This window comes from Nuphar pumila, chromosome 7 (genome assembly GCF_984573655.1).
Source record: "Nuphar pumila chromosome 7, dmNupPumi1.hap1.1, whole genome shotgun sequence".
NCBI lineage: Eukaryota > Viridiplantae > Streptophyta > Magnoliopsida > Nymphaeales > Nymphaeaceae > Nuphar > Nuphar pumila.
In genome coordinates, this window is record NC_143255.1 from 7,127,349 (window position 1) to 7,145,525 (window position 18,177).

Sequence of the window (18,177 nt, forward strand, 5' to 3'; positions counted from 1 at the left end):
GTTTTGATGTACTCAGTCTCATTTTGTAATATTGTAAACATTGTGGTAATGAAATGTACTTTGTTTTGACTCATGGTTTGACTTTCTTACTGTGGCTCGCTCAAACTTGTGGCCTTTGTTTTTACCCTTGTTTTCCCTTCTATACTTCCGCTGGTTGTTTTCAAACTAAATATCTTTCAAAAAAAAAATGCTAAAAAACCAAAGGTTTTTATAAGGTTGGGGTTTGGGGCATCACACAGTTGACCCACTTAATAAACGGGTCAGGTTCGTGTTGAAGTATGCTGACCCGCCGACACAACCCGCCAACCCGACCCGATTGCCACCCCTACTGAATATGAGGGAATTGTTCCCTCAAATCATATGATAGAATGAATCAAGGTGAATCGTCCCTTTTCCCAACAAGATCTTCTCTCGAACTTCACAATAAGACGTTGATTGAGAAGAACTGTAATGTCCCTAATTTATAACTTGATTTTTAGAGTAATTGTTTTTAAAGAAAGTGAATGATGCTAGAACTAATCTATGGTCATGTTCCAACTGGACTAAACTTCAGGGGGTCAGTTGTGCGCAAATGCCATCCTTTATTAGCCTACTAGGAATAAGTTCGCGAAAGAGACACCAAATATAAGATCCCTTTGTCAACTTTTTTTGTTTTTGAAACCATCAGCAGAAATGTGTAATCGATAATGCAACAACCATAATATCAAGCTAGTAATTATTCAAATAAATTTCATCAATTCAATAAAAATCATCCATCACCCTCAATTAAATAAAAATATTCATAATTGGTAGTTTTGAAACCAATGAGTCAAATATGAGAGTCCAATGTTAAACCCCATAGCACTCTAAAACAAGGTCCAACCACTGACCAATCATTCAAGTTCAAAAATAAATAACTCGATCAAGACTCCTCACCTAAAATGTTAAAATTATTTAGGATGAGAACAATGTATTCAAAGTATGAAAAAATCCACACAGACATAAATATTATAAAGTAATTCGAGATGCTTAGTAATTTAACTACAACATGCAAAAATAAGAACTAGATATAATTCTGACCATTAACACAGGTACATCTAAAGAACATCATTTACATAACATTTAACAATTCACACATTTATGCATGACCTATCAAAGCAATTGAAACAATTCTTTTATGCATGGGTAGCTTTTTATATTTATTATTGTTATCTTTCTTACTTGGATAATGCATATAATGTTTTAACTGTATGCATAATATAAGATTGTTTCTCTATCACAAACCTCTTTGTGTACTACACAGTCCTCACTCGATCAAAAGCAACAACACATGCCTATTTTCAAACAATTTGTAACTTATTAACCTAGTCTTCCACATTTTCACTTGTCTTGGGGTGTGAGGCGACCTTTGTTGAGAGAGTCCCCAACCCTCCAACATGATATATATCATAATTCCTTTAACAGAAATACTGCATACTACCCTACGACTACAATGGTAGCCCAGTCTTTTATCTTTGTGGTTAACATTCCCCGCTATAAAACAAATCTTACAGAGTCAGGAGTGTTGCTTACCCTCTCTTGGCAAGCCTAAAGAGAATTAATGCATATTTTATTTTTATTTAATCATTTTTCTTATCATTTATGCCTAATCATAGTTAATCATTCAAGTGTTAATAGCCACCAAAATCAAATACAAGCATAGCCACATTCCGAGCACAAGCATGCACAAATTTAATTAAGCAACATTCAACTGTTAATTCAGTCTAATCGGATTCTCAAAAAATGTAATTCACACATGCATTCCCACGCTTTGACAAGCCAAATAGTAATTTCTTACACATGCAATAGTTCAAAATTAGCATCAACATGTAAGTCACCACGTGTATACATGAAAACATGTATTCAATCATGCATTCATGTCACATACACATATGTATCCCATCAAATACACATAAGCATATTATCATGTTTCACATATTCCATGTCATTTGTATCTACGCATATCATAACAACATATTGCATATCAAAACATTTTGCATGCATATCATAACATCATGGAAGCATATCATGGCATCATGTAACTCATTTTAGCATTATAGTACAAAATTAAAGCATAAAAAGCAAAATATATTTACAAGTGATGGCACAACCATACAACCTCACTAGTCACACATATATTATACTAATAGATTGTGTATCCATCCGGTTCACCTATGGAACTAAGCTATATCTATCTAGTTCACTTAAAGAACCATGACATGCATGAAATCTCAAGTTTTCAATTCAGAACTATACGCATAAAATTTTATCAATCAATAGAAATTCTGCCATAACTTGTATAAAAAGATTTTAGCTATAAGTTGACAAGCATGAAATAATATCGTACAACTATACGAGTGTCATTTTTTCACCTACCTTGTAAGTCATGTAATATTTTCTCCTACCTCATATTTGATGACGACGATGGCAGAGGAACCAGATGAGGACAATGCTTGACCGGGTCGAGGAGACAACAAGGGAGATCGACCTCTAACTTGTCTGTCTGGTGAAAAACAAAAGAAAGGAAGAATAAGGAGGGAGGTGACAGGGTCAAGGCCTGTTGCCACTCGTTCGAATGAGCTCCAAAAAAAGAAGGCGAGGGTAGTGAGGGAGGTGACATTTTGCCTCTTATCTGAGCGAAACACAATGAAGAAGAGGAAGAAGGCAAAGTGGTGGTTTTGCCTCCTGTTTGACGAAAGTAAAAAAAGAAATAAGAAGCACGAAGGTGGCCTCCCTCTAGAGCGGGGTGGCAGTGGTCGTGCAACCATTGCATTTTCACAAAGAATAAGGCAGAGAGAAGGATGAAAATGGGGGGCAGGGTGGTGGCACTGATTGGTGTTGTCGATGGCAGTGCAGATTGGTATTGCCTTCAGCCAGGGTCCCAGATCATCGAAAGACAGAGGAGGAAAAAGATGGGGGGAGAGAGAGAGAGAGGTTTACGAGAGATGAGAGAGAGAGGTTTACGAGAGATGAGAGAAAAATGAGTGAGGGAGGGGTATTTATATAATTTCATGCATGAAGACATGCATGAAATATGGGGTTTCATGTATGATTTCATGCGTGAAAGGTGGGAAAGAGGGAGGCACAGTAGTTGATGTGAACGGGTTGGGTGGGTCCAACATTGGGTTGGATCCACTTGGACCCACATGGATATGAGGGAGGGTTTGGTTTGGGTCTGTGGATTTAGGTATCCATTAAATAAGGCCCATTTGGGTATCAATGGATCTAGGTCCAAATCTAGGTTTAAATCCCAAACCCCATCAATTTCCAATATGGATCCAACACTATCCAAATCCATTCGGGTTGATCTATTTGACCCGAAACATTCGGAGATCAAAACGGACGTGGTCTAAAGTCTAAAAAAGAACCATGATGTATCCATTTGAGTTTGAATCCCCTCCTAGGTCCAAACTCAATAGTTCTAATCCGGATTGGGTCCACCAACTGGATCCAATCCTAATTACATGGAATGACCAATTTGGATCTCCTCCAAGATTCAAACTGAAATTAAATTCTAATTTGGATTGGATCCATTAAATAGATCTAAATCCCACTCATGTGGGTTTTGATCAATTTGGATTTCCCCTGGATCTAAACTCGAATAGTTTTAAGATCTCGTGGATCCTGTGTTCCAAATTGATATTTTAAACTCAAGTTTGTGTGGGTTAATCCTCTTGGATCCCCCATCAAGATCCAAACCCAAATAATGCTTTTAAACTTTGTTAAATACCCTTAATAATATATAATCTAATAAAAATGTATAATTAAATTGTCAAATATTTATTGATAAATAATTGACTAAAAGTCATTATTTAACTAAAATCAATAATTTAAATGGCATAATATTATTGATACTTAATTGACAAATAATCAACAATTAATTAATAATTAATTTGTTAGAAAATGATAATTAATTATGCTAAATATGCCAGAATAATCCCACTTTATTCATTAAAACATTTGCTATTTTTTTTAATATTATAGTTAGATAGAGAGGAATAGAGAGAGAAGCTCAAGGGGTCGTGTGAGAGGAATGAATTAAAAGATTCCTTTCATAGCTTATATACGGGGGTTTTATATTATATAAAAAACCTCTAACACTCTTAGATAATTTAAATTCCATTAAAATTTTATTTTTCATTCCATGTATTTTGGAAATTCAAAATTTCAAGAAAATTATGAAACTTTGAAACATTAGTTAAATAGGACTCTTAATGAAAATAGGAAACTAATATGGTTTGACTTTTGGTAAAGTAAGACTTCTAGGTAATTAGGAGGAGCCCATACAAGGGGGCATCACACCCTATGGTTCAACTTACCTAATTCATTCAAACTAATTCTAAACTAAATTAAACCTTTATCCTAGTTAAATCCAAATTAAAATTCAATACAAATTATATTTTAAATTCAATTTCAATTAAATCTCAAATTCAAATTTGCATTCAATTTAAATGCACATTATAAGTCAAGTGCAAATTCAAATTAAACCTCAAATTCAACTCTAAGTTGAAATTAAATCCCAAAATAAAATTCATCCCAAATTTGAGACAAAAATTCATCTTTAATTATTAAATAATTATAAAAAATTACATGCATTACAAGAGTAACTGAAGCTCCAATACCAAATTAATGTAGTGGTGAAGTGAATCACTCTTGAACCGTGCAAGAATAGGCACCCTAGCACAACTACAAAAATTAGGAAACTATAAAAAACAATAAATTGACATAAAATTGAATACAAATCACCAAAAATATCCCAAAATTCATTGATTTAAGTTCTCCTGCCTCTTTATAATGAGAGGAAAAACCCTAGAAACCCTAAACCTAATACGGATCTAGGATAGGTCTGAAACTCAAGAAGATCCAAAATACAATCCTAAACTAAGATCAAACTAAATAGATACAAAAAAAAACAAATCTACTCTGTAGACCCATTGATGACTCTCTCCCGCTCCTGCATCAATTCAGCATGTTCAAATCATACATTTAGGGACATCCAGACCTTTACGTAAATACCATGTGAACCTCCGTTAACTAAAAATTGGATGAAGTTAGGATGTCCGCAAATGTTTGGCATGATTTTCATAATTATTGCATATGAACCTCTTGTTAATATAATGTCAATCTATTTTAACATGTCAATGTCATAATTTTAACTTATGAATGGCATTTTGCGAATGACATTACCTTGATATCAATTCTAATTCATATAAAGTCATTCTTTTTTGGCAATTCATTTTTCATTTTTTTTTATCTCTATAACCCTAACCATTTTTCCTCTTCTTGCAGTGATTTATGGGCATTTCATCTTCCGCACTCCAACGAGGTTGCAACAACTTTTTAGTCAATCTTTCTTGTATTTTGGGCTTCAAAACTTATGATAAAATATGAGTTTCATATGTTGTCTTTCATTCTCAAAGTTTTAAGTTATATATATATATATATATATATATATATATATATATATATATATATATATATATTAGCCTTACAATCTTGGTGTTTGGTTATTGTCGTAGAGGATTTATGTTTGTTTGCTTATGTTTTATTTAACATTTAGCATTGGATTATACGTTTATGATTTTGTTTGTTTTGGAGTGATGAGGTTAGGGTTGATTGTGCACAAATATTCAATTGGGGTAATGGGGTTAGGGTTAAAATGACTAATTTTCATTGTGAGAAAATAATTGTGGTTGGTGTAGCCAGTTATATTAATTAAATGTATGAAGGCTATATATATGGGGTTTTGTTAGATGTTATTTTCCTTGGATACATGTTATATTGTGTGGTTGGTGTATGCTGTTTATGATGGTTTGAGAAAAAGTCAAAGCACACTACCGTCTTATTGATTACTCTCCTTGGATATCTATAATGGTGTTAAAAAATAGTAGCTTTTATGAATTTATGTCTTTGGTGTCTCATAAAATTATATATATCGAAAGATTATTTGAGCTTTCAATATTGATATTTTGCAGACATTGAAAGTAAAAAAAATTGATACTTATTTGGGATGATGATGTAGATTTTATGTTATAAAGTGTTGAAGTTAATTGTTTTTATTGTACTATATAATAAAGTTATGCAAGAAGAAGTTGGAAGTGATTTCATGAAACAATTAATGAATAAAGTAGTCACCAAAGAACTAGTGCTTCAAACGATTATGAGATTCATGTGGAGAATATGCATTTATCTCAAACAATTTGTAGTCTCTGTTGATGGCAATCATGCAGTGAACATCCAACTCTCCCAAACAATTGGCAATATAGATGTTTGTAACTTTCATGCAGAGGGCGTGCAATTGTACCAAACAATTAAGGATATGAATGTCGTATATGCATATAATGTTCAACTTGCAAAAAGAATTAATATTGCACATGATCAAATGATGTGTGCAAAGAATGTGCAGGTACGTAAGCTTTATTGATGTTCAGTGCAATCATGCAGATAACATTCATCCTTTGAAGGCAATCAATGATTTAGCTATGGATTCATAAATAATGAGGTATAATTTGTTGGACTATAGAATCTAGAATTGAGATATATATGTTGTTTTTATGCTTAATCATGAAATTTGAAAATGTTGAAATTATGCATCTATGCAAGCAAATGAATAGATAAGTATGATGGTTGGTGATTTAGTTTGTGCATCCAAACAGTCAATTTGTGGTATCAGTGATTTATATAGACAACAGAGAGCACGATAATAATGATGACTATAGTGTGTCAGATAAGGGTGACTCTCAAACGATAAGAGATAATTAAGTCACAAATAACATGGGATAATTAATGGCGGATGCAAATGATATAGAAATGATAATTGAAAAGTCAAACCCTTAGTATGTTGTGTAAGTTTATATGAGCATTTATTGAGAATTAGAGTTGATTTTTTCTACTAATGAGACATGGTTGAATCGGTTTTCATTCAGTAGATTCTTATACAATTAAGAACAATTGAAAATCTTTGAAGCAAAGTCATCTAAAATAATAGATGAGTTGCAAAATGAAAAACGTAATGATTGAGAATCTTTTCAGTGGTTAGCAACATATTTAGATGATAAAGACATCGTTATAGGCCAAAGGTTTAATAATACAACACATTGTCACAAATTTTTAAAAAATCACGTGATTAAGTATAACTATAAAACATAATTCTTGAAGAGATACAATAATAGAGTAATTATTGTATACACGAGAAAGAACCCACAAACTATAGTTGATTGCTCCTGAAAGATCCAATTCACAAAAGTGTGCGACTAATGTTATTTAAAGTGAAAATGTATGAAATAGAACATATATGTAGTGTTTTATTGGGCCACCTTCGAGTGAAAAATGTGTCTTCCTCATATATTTTAGTTGTTATTTGCAGTCGCCTGCATGATAACCCAAAAGATGATTTTAAGAGAAATTATGAATAATATCAATCATGTGAAAGATGTAAAGATTAGTTACAAACAAGTATGGTGTGGACGATAACACACAAAGAAAGTGCTATATTATACATTTCAAGAGTCCTTCAAATAATTCTTAACTGTTTGGATCATTTGATGAAGACAAGCCCAAGAATTCTAGGGGTCGTTGATACTGATTTAAGTATGTTTTCTTATTTTGTCTATGCATTGATGACTTTTTAAAAGGGTGTCATCTAGTTCTTATGGTAGATAGTACATTCCTAAAAAAAATGTATGGATATATTGTTGCTGGTGCATAATATTGATCATTCTAGTGAGATAGTCTCTGTAGTATTTGCAATTATATATAAGGATTTCAAAAGTCATATATGGGCATGGTTTATGGAGGGTTTGAAGCAAGAACTCAAACACTACAATGAGTTTGAAGAGAAAAATTAATTGACAGTTATCTAAGATAGACATACATGACTTTTGTATATTGTCACCCACATATGACGTAATCATCATAATGGATATTGTATAAAGCACTTGACAAAGAACTTTGCAAAAAAAAAACTGGTTCACTACTCAATGCACTTTGGTGGAGCGTAGCACGATAAAACAATGCATATATTTTTCTTAGAAAAAACACGAGCAAAATCAAGACGTATATGATTATATAGCAAAATTACTACGTGAAACCAAAGTTTTGGGCTACATCTTATTTTTCAAGAAAATAATATGGGTGTTTGACATCTAATATATGAGAGAACTTTAATTCGCAGATTCTCTCCATATAAAGTTTTGTGTTTCTTCTTGAGAGACTTTGTATCATGTTAATGACAGTATTTAAGAAAAGAAAGAATATTGAGTGAAAAATGTTAGACATTGTTTTGCTCGAGGTAAAAGAAAAGATAGAGACACAAAAAAAAATAACAACTTTATATGGTTATCATACATTGTCACTGACATCGATATGAGGCACATGACCAATGTCACGGTTGTCGTGTTAATCTTGAAAAGAGGGAATGCTCTTGTGAGGAGTTGCACGTGAGTGAGATTCCATGTGAACATGCAATTGCATGCATTATTTATGAAGTCAAGCTACTAGGAGATTACTGTAACAAATACTTTAAAATTGATTTGTATAAAGTTGCACATCATACATTTACATTCGTTTAAATGGTAAATAATATTTCACATGACCCTCTATTGACTCTTATTCTAATCCGTACACCGATCAAGGCGACATTAGGTGAAAAAATGAAAAATAACACCAAATATTGTTGTATCATACAAGTGCAATATATGTGGTGAAATTGACACAATAGACGAAAGCATGTATAATTGTATGTCTGAGTACTTTTGATGTGAAATGTGCATGTTTCTTTGTGTATTTGTAAATAATTATTGAATAAATTGCTTCTATTTTATTTATTGTGAGTTTTTTAATGAACTACTCTAATGTCTTTATTGAGAGCTGATGAATTTATTGCTCATATGTATTATATGTATATCTTAGGTCTTTTGCGATAGGAGATATTGAGTTGACAAAACATAAATAATGCACACAAAGGAAAACATGTCAGAAAGAGTATTGTTGACAAACAATCGCTTATAAGCATATAACCAATTTTGATAAGATGTATAAGAAAAGAAGTTGTGTGTTATACATTTATTTGTAGCACATATATCATGTCTATATTCAATTGTAATTTTCCATAAAAACATATGGATGCGAACCAACCAGCCTAGTAGACAGAACAATCGAAGCACGAGTATGTATTTAGCATGAAGACAATGTCAACTAGTGATGTAAGTGTTAGGTTTGCATATTTGTTTGTTTTTATACATTGATTTAAATCTAACATGAATGTATCACAAATGTTGTTTATATAGCATTTGTAAAAGTTCATAAAAAATTTGACTTACGAAAGCGAAAAAGGAAATACCGAAGACCATTTAACTCGTGGTTCTCAATGAGATCCGAAAGCGATATTCTATTTTTCTCCCGAGTCAAAGAAACTTACTACTTAATTTTATTGTTCACAACAAATGATTAGCAAACTCGATCGACAAATTGAGGCTTGTGCTTTCCTGGAGATATAATTTGTTGTATTCTTTTATGAAAAGTGACAAGTTATCTGTCGGTGTATTTTGGCTTGCAAATAGGTATAGAGTTCAAATTCTTTTGCTTTCAACATTGAAACAATGTTTTTTTTATAAACAATTCAAGTAGAGCTTAATTTAATTGATCTTGAGTTAAAACCATATTATTCCAACTTTGAAATTATTTTTTTCCTAAAAGAATCAAATGGAACTCAACTCGTCGAGCTCTCCATGAGCTCAAGCTAAAAATGAGTTGAACTTGAACACCTCACGTTTGGTTGACTCCATTTACCAACCTTACTAGTGGCATGGGACTATGAGGGTAATTGGTAGGGCTGGTAAATGAGTCAAGTGAACTACTTCATGCTTGTCGTGTTTTGCGGCGAGCCAAATTGAGTTCGAGCTCATAATAAACGTGAGTTAAATGAATCGAGTTTGAGCTTGTTGTTTACAAAAAAATGTTTTAAAGCTGGAAGAAATAAGTTTACAAGAACATGCATTATTTCACAATAAAAAGTAATAAGATTTGACCACTAAACCTATTTTGTAAATATCAAATACTTTATTTATATATTTTACACGTAATATGAGTTGAGCCTAATTGAGTAAATATTGTTATTGAAGCCTGTTTAGCCTATCTTAGGAGTTTGAGTGAGCTCTTAGTGAGTAATATCCAACCTCACTGATTGTGCTAGGGTGTCAATGGGTTAGGTTTGACTCAAATTTGACTCGTACCGGTCAAGGATTGGTGATAAAGAAGAAGGATAGATTAGAATCCGAGTCAAACTCAAAGGCTGGGTATGATTTGTGAAATTTCATACCAGACCAAGGCTCGACCGAGCTCCAACTAAGATCCACAAGTTTTCAATATAAAAGGGATAAAAAATATCATTTTATTTGGGCACAGGTGATTCATGTAATCCTTAAACGATGCCGGTATGGTTTCTCTTATGGTAGGTCCCATTGAACTGAGTTCCGATCCAGTACCATCATCTCAAATCAGTTCTCGGTTTGATCCCACCTGGGTTTGACCCAAACCCGACTCGTTGACACCCCAATTTGGGACATCTTTGACTGTAGGCTCAAACTTACATTGACAAAGCTGTACATTGAGAGAGAGAGAGAGAGAGAGAGAGAGAGAGAGAGGAGGCACCGGCGGCGTCGGCGGCGGTGGAGAACACGGAGGCGGAGGAGGGCGAAATAATCGACCCGTCGCCGGCGGTGGAGAGGCCCATCGAGGGCGCTCACCCGCTGGAGCACTCCCGGACCTTCTGGTTCGACAACCCATCCGGCAAGAGCATGCAGGCCACCTGGGGCAGCTCCATCCGCTTCAGGCACACCTTCTCCACGGTCGAAGAGTTCTGGTGGTACCCCCCTCCTTCCCCATTTCACCTTCTCTCTACTATTTCCCTCGTATGATTTCCCTCTAATTAAAACCATACGAACCCAATTTCGGAAACATGCAAGAGCATCACGCTACACCCATCATCAGATTGTGATAATCGTGTTATAATACATGAATCTTGGGCATGTAAGTTGACCCCAAATTGATCTTCTGTCAATTATTCGTTTTCTCTTCCGTTAGGCGCCGCGGATCCAGTTAATCGTGATCAGTTTGTTTTTTTAACATTAGCAAAGGTTGATCAATGGATTCTCATAGATAGTTCGCCTATCTAGCTCATCTCATTGTTTGCTGCTGTCTTCCTGAAGTTATAATGTGTGTTTGTTTGCTTTAGTTTATGTTATTTTTTTTATATTTTTCGACTAATCCCATTTTTTTCTCAGTTTCTACAATAACATGCTTCATCCAAGCAAGTTGGCTGCTGGTGCGGACCTTCATTGCTTTAGTACAAGATTGAGCCAAAGTAGGAGGACCCAGTTTGTGCCAATGGAGGGAAGTGGACCATCAGCAGTGCTAGAGGGAAAGCTGATACATGGTGGCTGTACACTGTAAGTTTCCAGCTTTCTAAAACATGTAGAAACGTTAATAATTATAAATCTTGTTAAAATGTTATTCACTTGCTCTTGTAATTGGCCATAGTTGCTGGCGATGATTGGAGAGCAATTTGTACATGGTGATGAAATTTGTGGGGCTGTTGTTAATGTTCGTTCAAAGCAAGATAAAATAGCTTTATGGACAAAGAATGCTGCCAATGAAGCTGTTCAGGTACTTTTGTTGTCGAAAAATAATGTATAATGCTAGTTCATATTTGCTTCCTTGTCTTATAGTGATAGCTTTAGTCGCTCTTTTGAAGAATGCTGAATGCTTGAATCCTGTCTCTTTTGATTCTTTAAGGGTTCAAATTGTATTTTGTATGCTTCCACTTTGAATTTGATTTGGAGATATAGTTTGAAGACTCTTGTTTTCAAAGGAATAAAAGCCCTTAGTCTGATCCTTGGTTTGTAAGTTGTAAGTGCAATTTGACATGAACAGGAAACATTTTAGATTTGAAAAACAAAAGAGATAAGATGCAGTGTGCAACCGTATACACATGCACATACACATAATGACATTTTAAACACGTAAAAATACCTTTAGATTGAATATTGGCTCCATTTTATGGGTTTAATCAAGCATTCTTTCAGTCTACATCTTTAGCTATTGAGATTATTTGTTTGAAAGCTGTTAGGAAACTTATGTGGCAAAAGTCTAATGAGTATCCTGTGTTCTGTGTGAGATGATACAAGTCCAGTATGGTGCACAGAAAAATGAATTTCCTGGTAATGTTGGGTTCAACCTATTGTAAGTGACAGGGTATCTAATAAGTAATGCTGGCTAATTTTCCCTTGCTATTTTTGATGTCCGTAGCACATAGAAATTTTTGTTTATGTTAGTATATACCATTTCCTATGGATTTCTCTTGTAGCAACAACTTTAATGCCCAAATAAAGTCGTTCAGCTTCTTGTTCTCATGCTAATCTCCTTTTCTTTATTAATATTCAAATAGAAAGGATTCTATGTGGTCTTAAGCTAATATATAAATGGAATTTAAGTTCACTTATTTCACAAAAAATGATAAAATAGAATATACATTTAATCGCAATTCTTAACATGGACTTTTGTACTGGGTGCAGTAGAATACGGGCCAAAATGACACAGATGCATGTGCGCACAAACATACATGCTCGTTTACTTGTTATATAAGCTGATGTCTAGCCACATTGTCTATGGTTAGATGCCCTAAAATCGCGTCCTTTCATTTTCTTTACCATTCCTTCTTTATTGACTGCAAAAGTATACTTTTTGTTTGGTCATATATGGTGAAGTTGGCACTACCATAATATTTTCTCTTCCTCAACATTCCTCTTGTGGTTTATATACCAAAAATACCACGTTTCATTAAGATATGAGCTCCATACAAGGCATTTGATATAACATGATGTGCTCTAGCGAATGGAAGTACTTCTTACTCATGCATGGTGAAGCTGGAAACTGGTAGCTTAATCTTTCTCATTCTCAACATTCCTCTGGTTTATGCACCTGGAGTATCATGTTACGTCGAGATATAAGCTCCAGGTTTAGGCATTCCATATAATGTACATATTCTCTAGCAAATCTGCATGTCTGCACCATCATTATCACTGAAGCATTTTGAAATTTTTTATATCTTTATATCCAATTCCTTTAGCACAGGTAGCGTTGAGGAGTAGCAAAGCGCTCCACCAAAAACTGAAGCGAGGTGTAAAGCGCAAGCCTCAAAATTTTTTTAAACTTAAAAAAAAACTTTAAAAAATATCTAAAAATACAAATAATTAAAATAAAATTTTTATTGATGAAACAACAACAACAACAACAACAACAACTACGCCTTCATCCCAAAACAATTGGGGTCGATGATATGAACCAAAAAAGAAAATCATTCTGGGTATTCCACATGAATCCTTCTCCTCCAATCATTTCTATCCAATGCCATGTCCTCGGTGAGGTTCAAAGCATTCATATCCTTTCCTATCATCTCCATCCAAGTCTTCCTAGGCCTACCCCGACCTTTTTTAATCAATATATTTTCCCATTTCTCCATCCTTCTAACTGAAGCATCATTAGGCCTTCGCCGAATATGTCCAAACCACCGTAAACGATTCTCTCATCTTATTTTCAATGGATGCTACGCCTACCTTATTACGTGTCTCCTTGTTCCAAATCTTATCTTTTATTGTATTTCCACACATCCATCTAAGCATACACATCTCAGCTACACTCATTTTTTGAATATGATGTCTCTTGGCAGCCCAACATTCCGTACCATATAGTAAAGCGGGCTTAATTGTCGTGCTATAAAACTTTTTCTTCAACGCAATGGCATTCTCCGATCGCACAACACTCCAGTTGCACTTTTTCATTTCATCCACCGAACCTTTATTCTATGATTTACATTTCCATCAATTTCTCCATACTTTTGAATGATAGATCCCAAATATTTGAAACAATCATTCATCGGTATTTCTTGCTCACCAAGCTTCACTACACTCCCATCACTACTTCGTTGCTTACTAAACCGACATTCCATATATTTTGTCTTACTCTTACGCAACTTAAAACCTCTTGCTTCCAATGTCTGTCTCCATAAATCTAACTTAGCATTAACCCCAACTCTAGACTCATCAATCAAAACAATATCATCAGCAAACAGCATACACCACGGTACATTTTCTTGAATTGGTCTCGTAAGCTCATCCATCACTATAGCAAATAGGAAAGGGCTTAATGCAGATCCTTGATGTAACCCAACCATTATAGGAAAATTGGTTGTCACCCCTCCACGTGCGAACATTGGTTACTACTCCTTCGTACATATCTTTAATTATACTAATGTACTTGAGAGAAACACCTTTCTTCATCATTGTCCACCAGAGAACATCCCTAGGTACTCTATCGTATGCCTTCTCCAAATCAATAAAAACCATATCGAAATCTTTGTTCCTCTCTCTATATCTCTCAATAAGTTGTCTAAGAAGATGTATAGCTTCATTAGTTGATCTTCCAGGCCTAAAACCAAATTGATTCTCCGATATCATGACAACCTTCCTCAATCTATACTCAATCACCCTCTCCCAAAGTTATTGATGAAACAACAACCAATAAAAAATAAAAAATCTCAAATAAATACCGAAAAATAAGAAGTGACATGCAATTTCATTTAATAAGAACATAAAAACAAAAAGAATTCAACATTCCAAGTAAAACTGCAATCATTGTTTGCATGCATACAAGTTTCACAACATAATCTCACCGCAAAACAAGTAATGTGAATAGGAAGAGATAAAATACAAATGCATATATATATATATATGTGCAATTTTATCTAATAAGAACTTAAAAACAAAAAGAGTTTAATGTTCGAAGTAAAACTGCAAAAAAACTGCTATGCAAAAAAGAATTCAATGTTAGAGGGAGACAACGAGAGATGAGACAGAGAGAGGGAGACGGCAAGAGACGAGAGAGAGAGAGAGAGAGAGAGAGAGAGAGAGAGAGAGAGAGAGAGAGAGAGAGAGAGAGAGAGAGAGAGAGATACCTTCTTCTTCTCCTTCCTTATTTCGGTAAAGAGAGAGGGAAACAACAAGAGGGAGAGTCAATAGGGGAAGTGTCCTAATGAATCGGTCCCTCCCTTTTTTGGGTCAAATGGAGGATTTGACCCGAATCCAATAAACCACATGCCCTCAGGCTGAGGCACGCCTCGCCATGAGACATGCACTTTATTGGATTTTGTGCTCTTTAGTGCGTCTCAAGGCGAAAGGGCTCTCGCTTTATGGCGAGGTGCACTTTTTGCACCTTGAGGTGCTCTTTTAACAACATTGCTCAATATTCTCCTGTATATGCTTCATGTTGTGTGACACAATGGGTTCAACACATCTGGGTTCATTAATTGTTCGTTGACTACAAACTATTGGATCCTTAAACCTACAATATGTCCCGTGGCTCCTGCTTCGTGATCTTCACGACTCCATCAGGACAATGATACAACATTCTTCAATCAAGAGTCTTGGGTCCAAATTCTGCTGGGGGCTGTCTCCTTAAGCTTCATTGTGGTGAGAAACAAAAAAGATAAATATAAAATATACATAGAGATGCGTCCATTGGTGGTGTGAACCATTCTGTTCCCTTAATCAGATGGTGTCTGATGTCCTAATGTTTGTCAGTTCCGACAAATACTGTGATTCATATCGACTTGTGTTGTTTTATCTCTTCTTAAGTTTGCACAGTTATGCTACTCTGATGGGCCTCTAGTTACTAAATATAGTTCTTTATTTTATTGTTTCATGCATCACAATTTAGACAGGTTGAAAGTAAAGGCAACTTCTACCTGCTGCATGACCATTGTGTTACTACTACTCTTTTCACTTTGACTCTTCCTTTTATTTTTAGATGAGAAGGTTTTTTTTCTCTTTAATCGGTGAAGTTGATATCCTGATGTACTTTTTCCTTATACCGTTAATAGTATAAGACTAGTTTGAAGAATTAGATGTCTTAGTAATCACATCAAACTTAGACATATGGTTGATCTTTTGAACGTCATCTAATTGTGCTGCAGCTTAGCATTTGGAAGCAATGGAAGGAGTTTCTAGATTATAATGACACGATTGGTTTCATGTTTCATGTAAGTTAATTCATTTATCTCTCAATTGCTTGCCTTTTATGCTCCACCCACCCTCTGCCCTTCCTATCTGTTCACTAAGCTCAGTGTATCTTTTCTGCCTGGGTATCCCATCATTAACGTGTTCCACATATCTTTTTTTTTTCATTTTTCATGGATGTGTGAGGAATCATACCAGAATATGTTGCTGCAGTGGAGAGAGAAGAATCGTTGTGAAAGGGGGGCGCCGATAGATAAATCTGTTCTGCTCTTGACGTTGTGCCCTATAGCCTCAATATATAATACCTAATGTAGAATGTGGGTCGGATCTGGTATGCTACATCAGACCCAAATACCACAAGACCCAAGGAACATATACATGATATGGGTCGGATCCCAGACCCGTAAGGAAACAATACCCAATCTCAATACCCTCTCTCAAGTTGTGCATGGTGTTGCACCATGGACAACTTGCCTTTTAAGAACCAAAATTTTACACTTGTAAGACCTTTGGTGAACAAATCAGCTACTTGATCTGCGGTCGGGATGTAAGCAGGTTCAACCTCTTTGTCTTCAATTTTCTGCCGAATGAAGTGTTGATCAATTTTTATATGCTTCGTGCGACTGTGATGAATGAGATTGAAGGCTATTTGTATGACACTCTGGTTGTCACACAAGAGAGTGGTGGGCAGAACATTCTCGCCTAATTCAGTTAGAAGATGTCTCAACCACGTAGCCTCTGCTGGGGTTGCTGCCATAGATTAATATTCAGCCTCAGTGCTAGACCGTGCAACAACATACTATTTTTTGCTACTCTAGGCTATTAGGTTCCCATCAATGAAAATGCAGTACCCTGATACCGACCTCCTGTCATCAGGGTCTCCAGCCCAATTTGCATCAGTGTATACAACAAGTTGGTGTTCTCCACCTTTAGTTTTAGATTGATGATAAACTAGGCCATCCCCAAGAGTTCCTTCAAGTATCGAAGAATCTGCTTAGTGGCATTCATATGCTCTGTGTGTGGTTTTTGCATAAACTGAGACACTTGATTTACAACATATACAATGTCTGGTCTTGTGAATGTAAGGTATTGAAGCATACTTACAATGCTGCGGTATTGTGTGGGATCTGCATATGGTTCTCCATCCTGAGAACTAAGCTTATGATTGAGCACACTAGGGGTAGAAAGGGGTTTGCAGTATTTCATTCCTACTTTATACAATAGATCCAAGGTGTACTTATGCTGAGTTAGAAAGAGTCGTTCACCTTGTCTATCATCTTCGATACCCAAGAAATACCGTAAATTACCCAAATCTTTCATCTTGAATTTTTGGCTCAATAAAGCTTTAGTGACTTCTATATGGTCCTTCGAATTCCCAGTAATGACAATGCGCCCACATATATAAGTAGAGTGGTTACCTGATGATCTCGAAAGAAAAATAGGGAATGATCCAGGTGAGATTGAAGAAATCCATGCTTTTGAATTGCAAGAGAGAAACTGTCGAACCATGAGCGAGAGGCCTGTTTTAAGCTATAAATTGACCTTTGTAGTTTGCAGACATGTGTGTTGGGGTTGTTTTCTGCATAACCAGGGGGCTGCTCCATATACACCTCTTCTTTCAGTTTACCATGCAGAAAGACATTTTTGACATCTAGTTGACTGAGGGGCTACCTATAGTTAACTGACAAAGACAAGATTAGTCCAATGGTTTCCATTTTGACCACAGGGCTAAAGGTTTCTTCGTAGTCTTGTCCGTATTCTTGTGTGAAGCCCTTGGCTACTAGCCTGGCCTTGTAACGTTCGATAGATCCATCAGGTTTATACTTTATTTTATAAACCCATTTAGATCCTACGACATTGGTATTTGAAGGTCTAGGAACAACTTCTCAAGTTTCACACTCATGTAAGGCCTCCATCTCCTCATTCATAGCCTCCACCCATTTGATTGATTTAGATGCTTGTGAAAAGGTGACAGGTTCGTCCAGCTGTGCAACTTGGGAAATGAATATCTGTAATTCTGTGGAGAAGTTATCATAACTAACCCACCTTTCAATGGGATGACGGGTCCGCGCAGACTTCCTGAGTAGAA

The 18,177-nt window shown here is 35.3% G+C and overlaps 1 protein-coding gene across 1 annotated transcript in view; it reads left to right on the forward strand.

The window, feature by feature from the left end:
• LOC149831014 (eukaryotic translation initiation factor 4E-2-like) overlaps nucleotides 1–18,177 on the forward strand; it is a 36,741-nt gene that overhangs the window by 3,283 nt on the left and 15,281 nt on the right. The window contains 6 exon segments of the mRNA XM_090012912.1: nucleotides 6,225–6,424; nucleotides 10,632–10,882; nucleotides 11,301–11,362; nucleotides 11,365–11,465; nucleotides 11,557–11,682; nucleotides 16,046–16,111. Coding sequence (XP_089869038.1) covers nucleotides 6,225–6,424; nucleotides 10,632–10,882; nucleotides 11,301–11,362; nucleotides 11,365–11,465; nucleotides 11,557–11,682; nucleotides 16,046–16,111 — 806 coding nt within the window.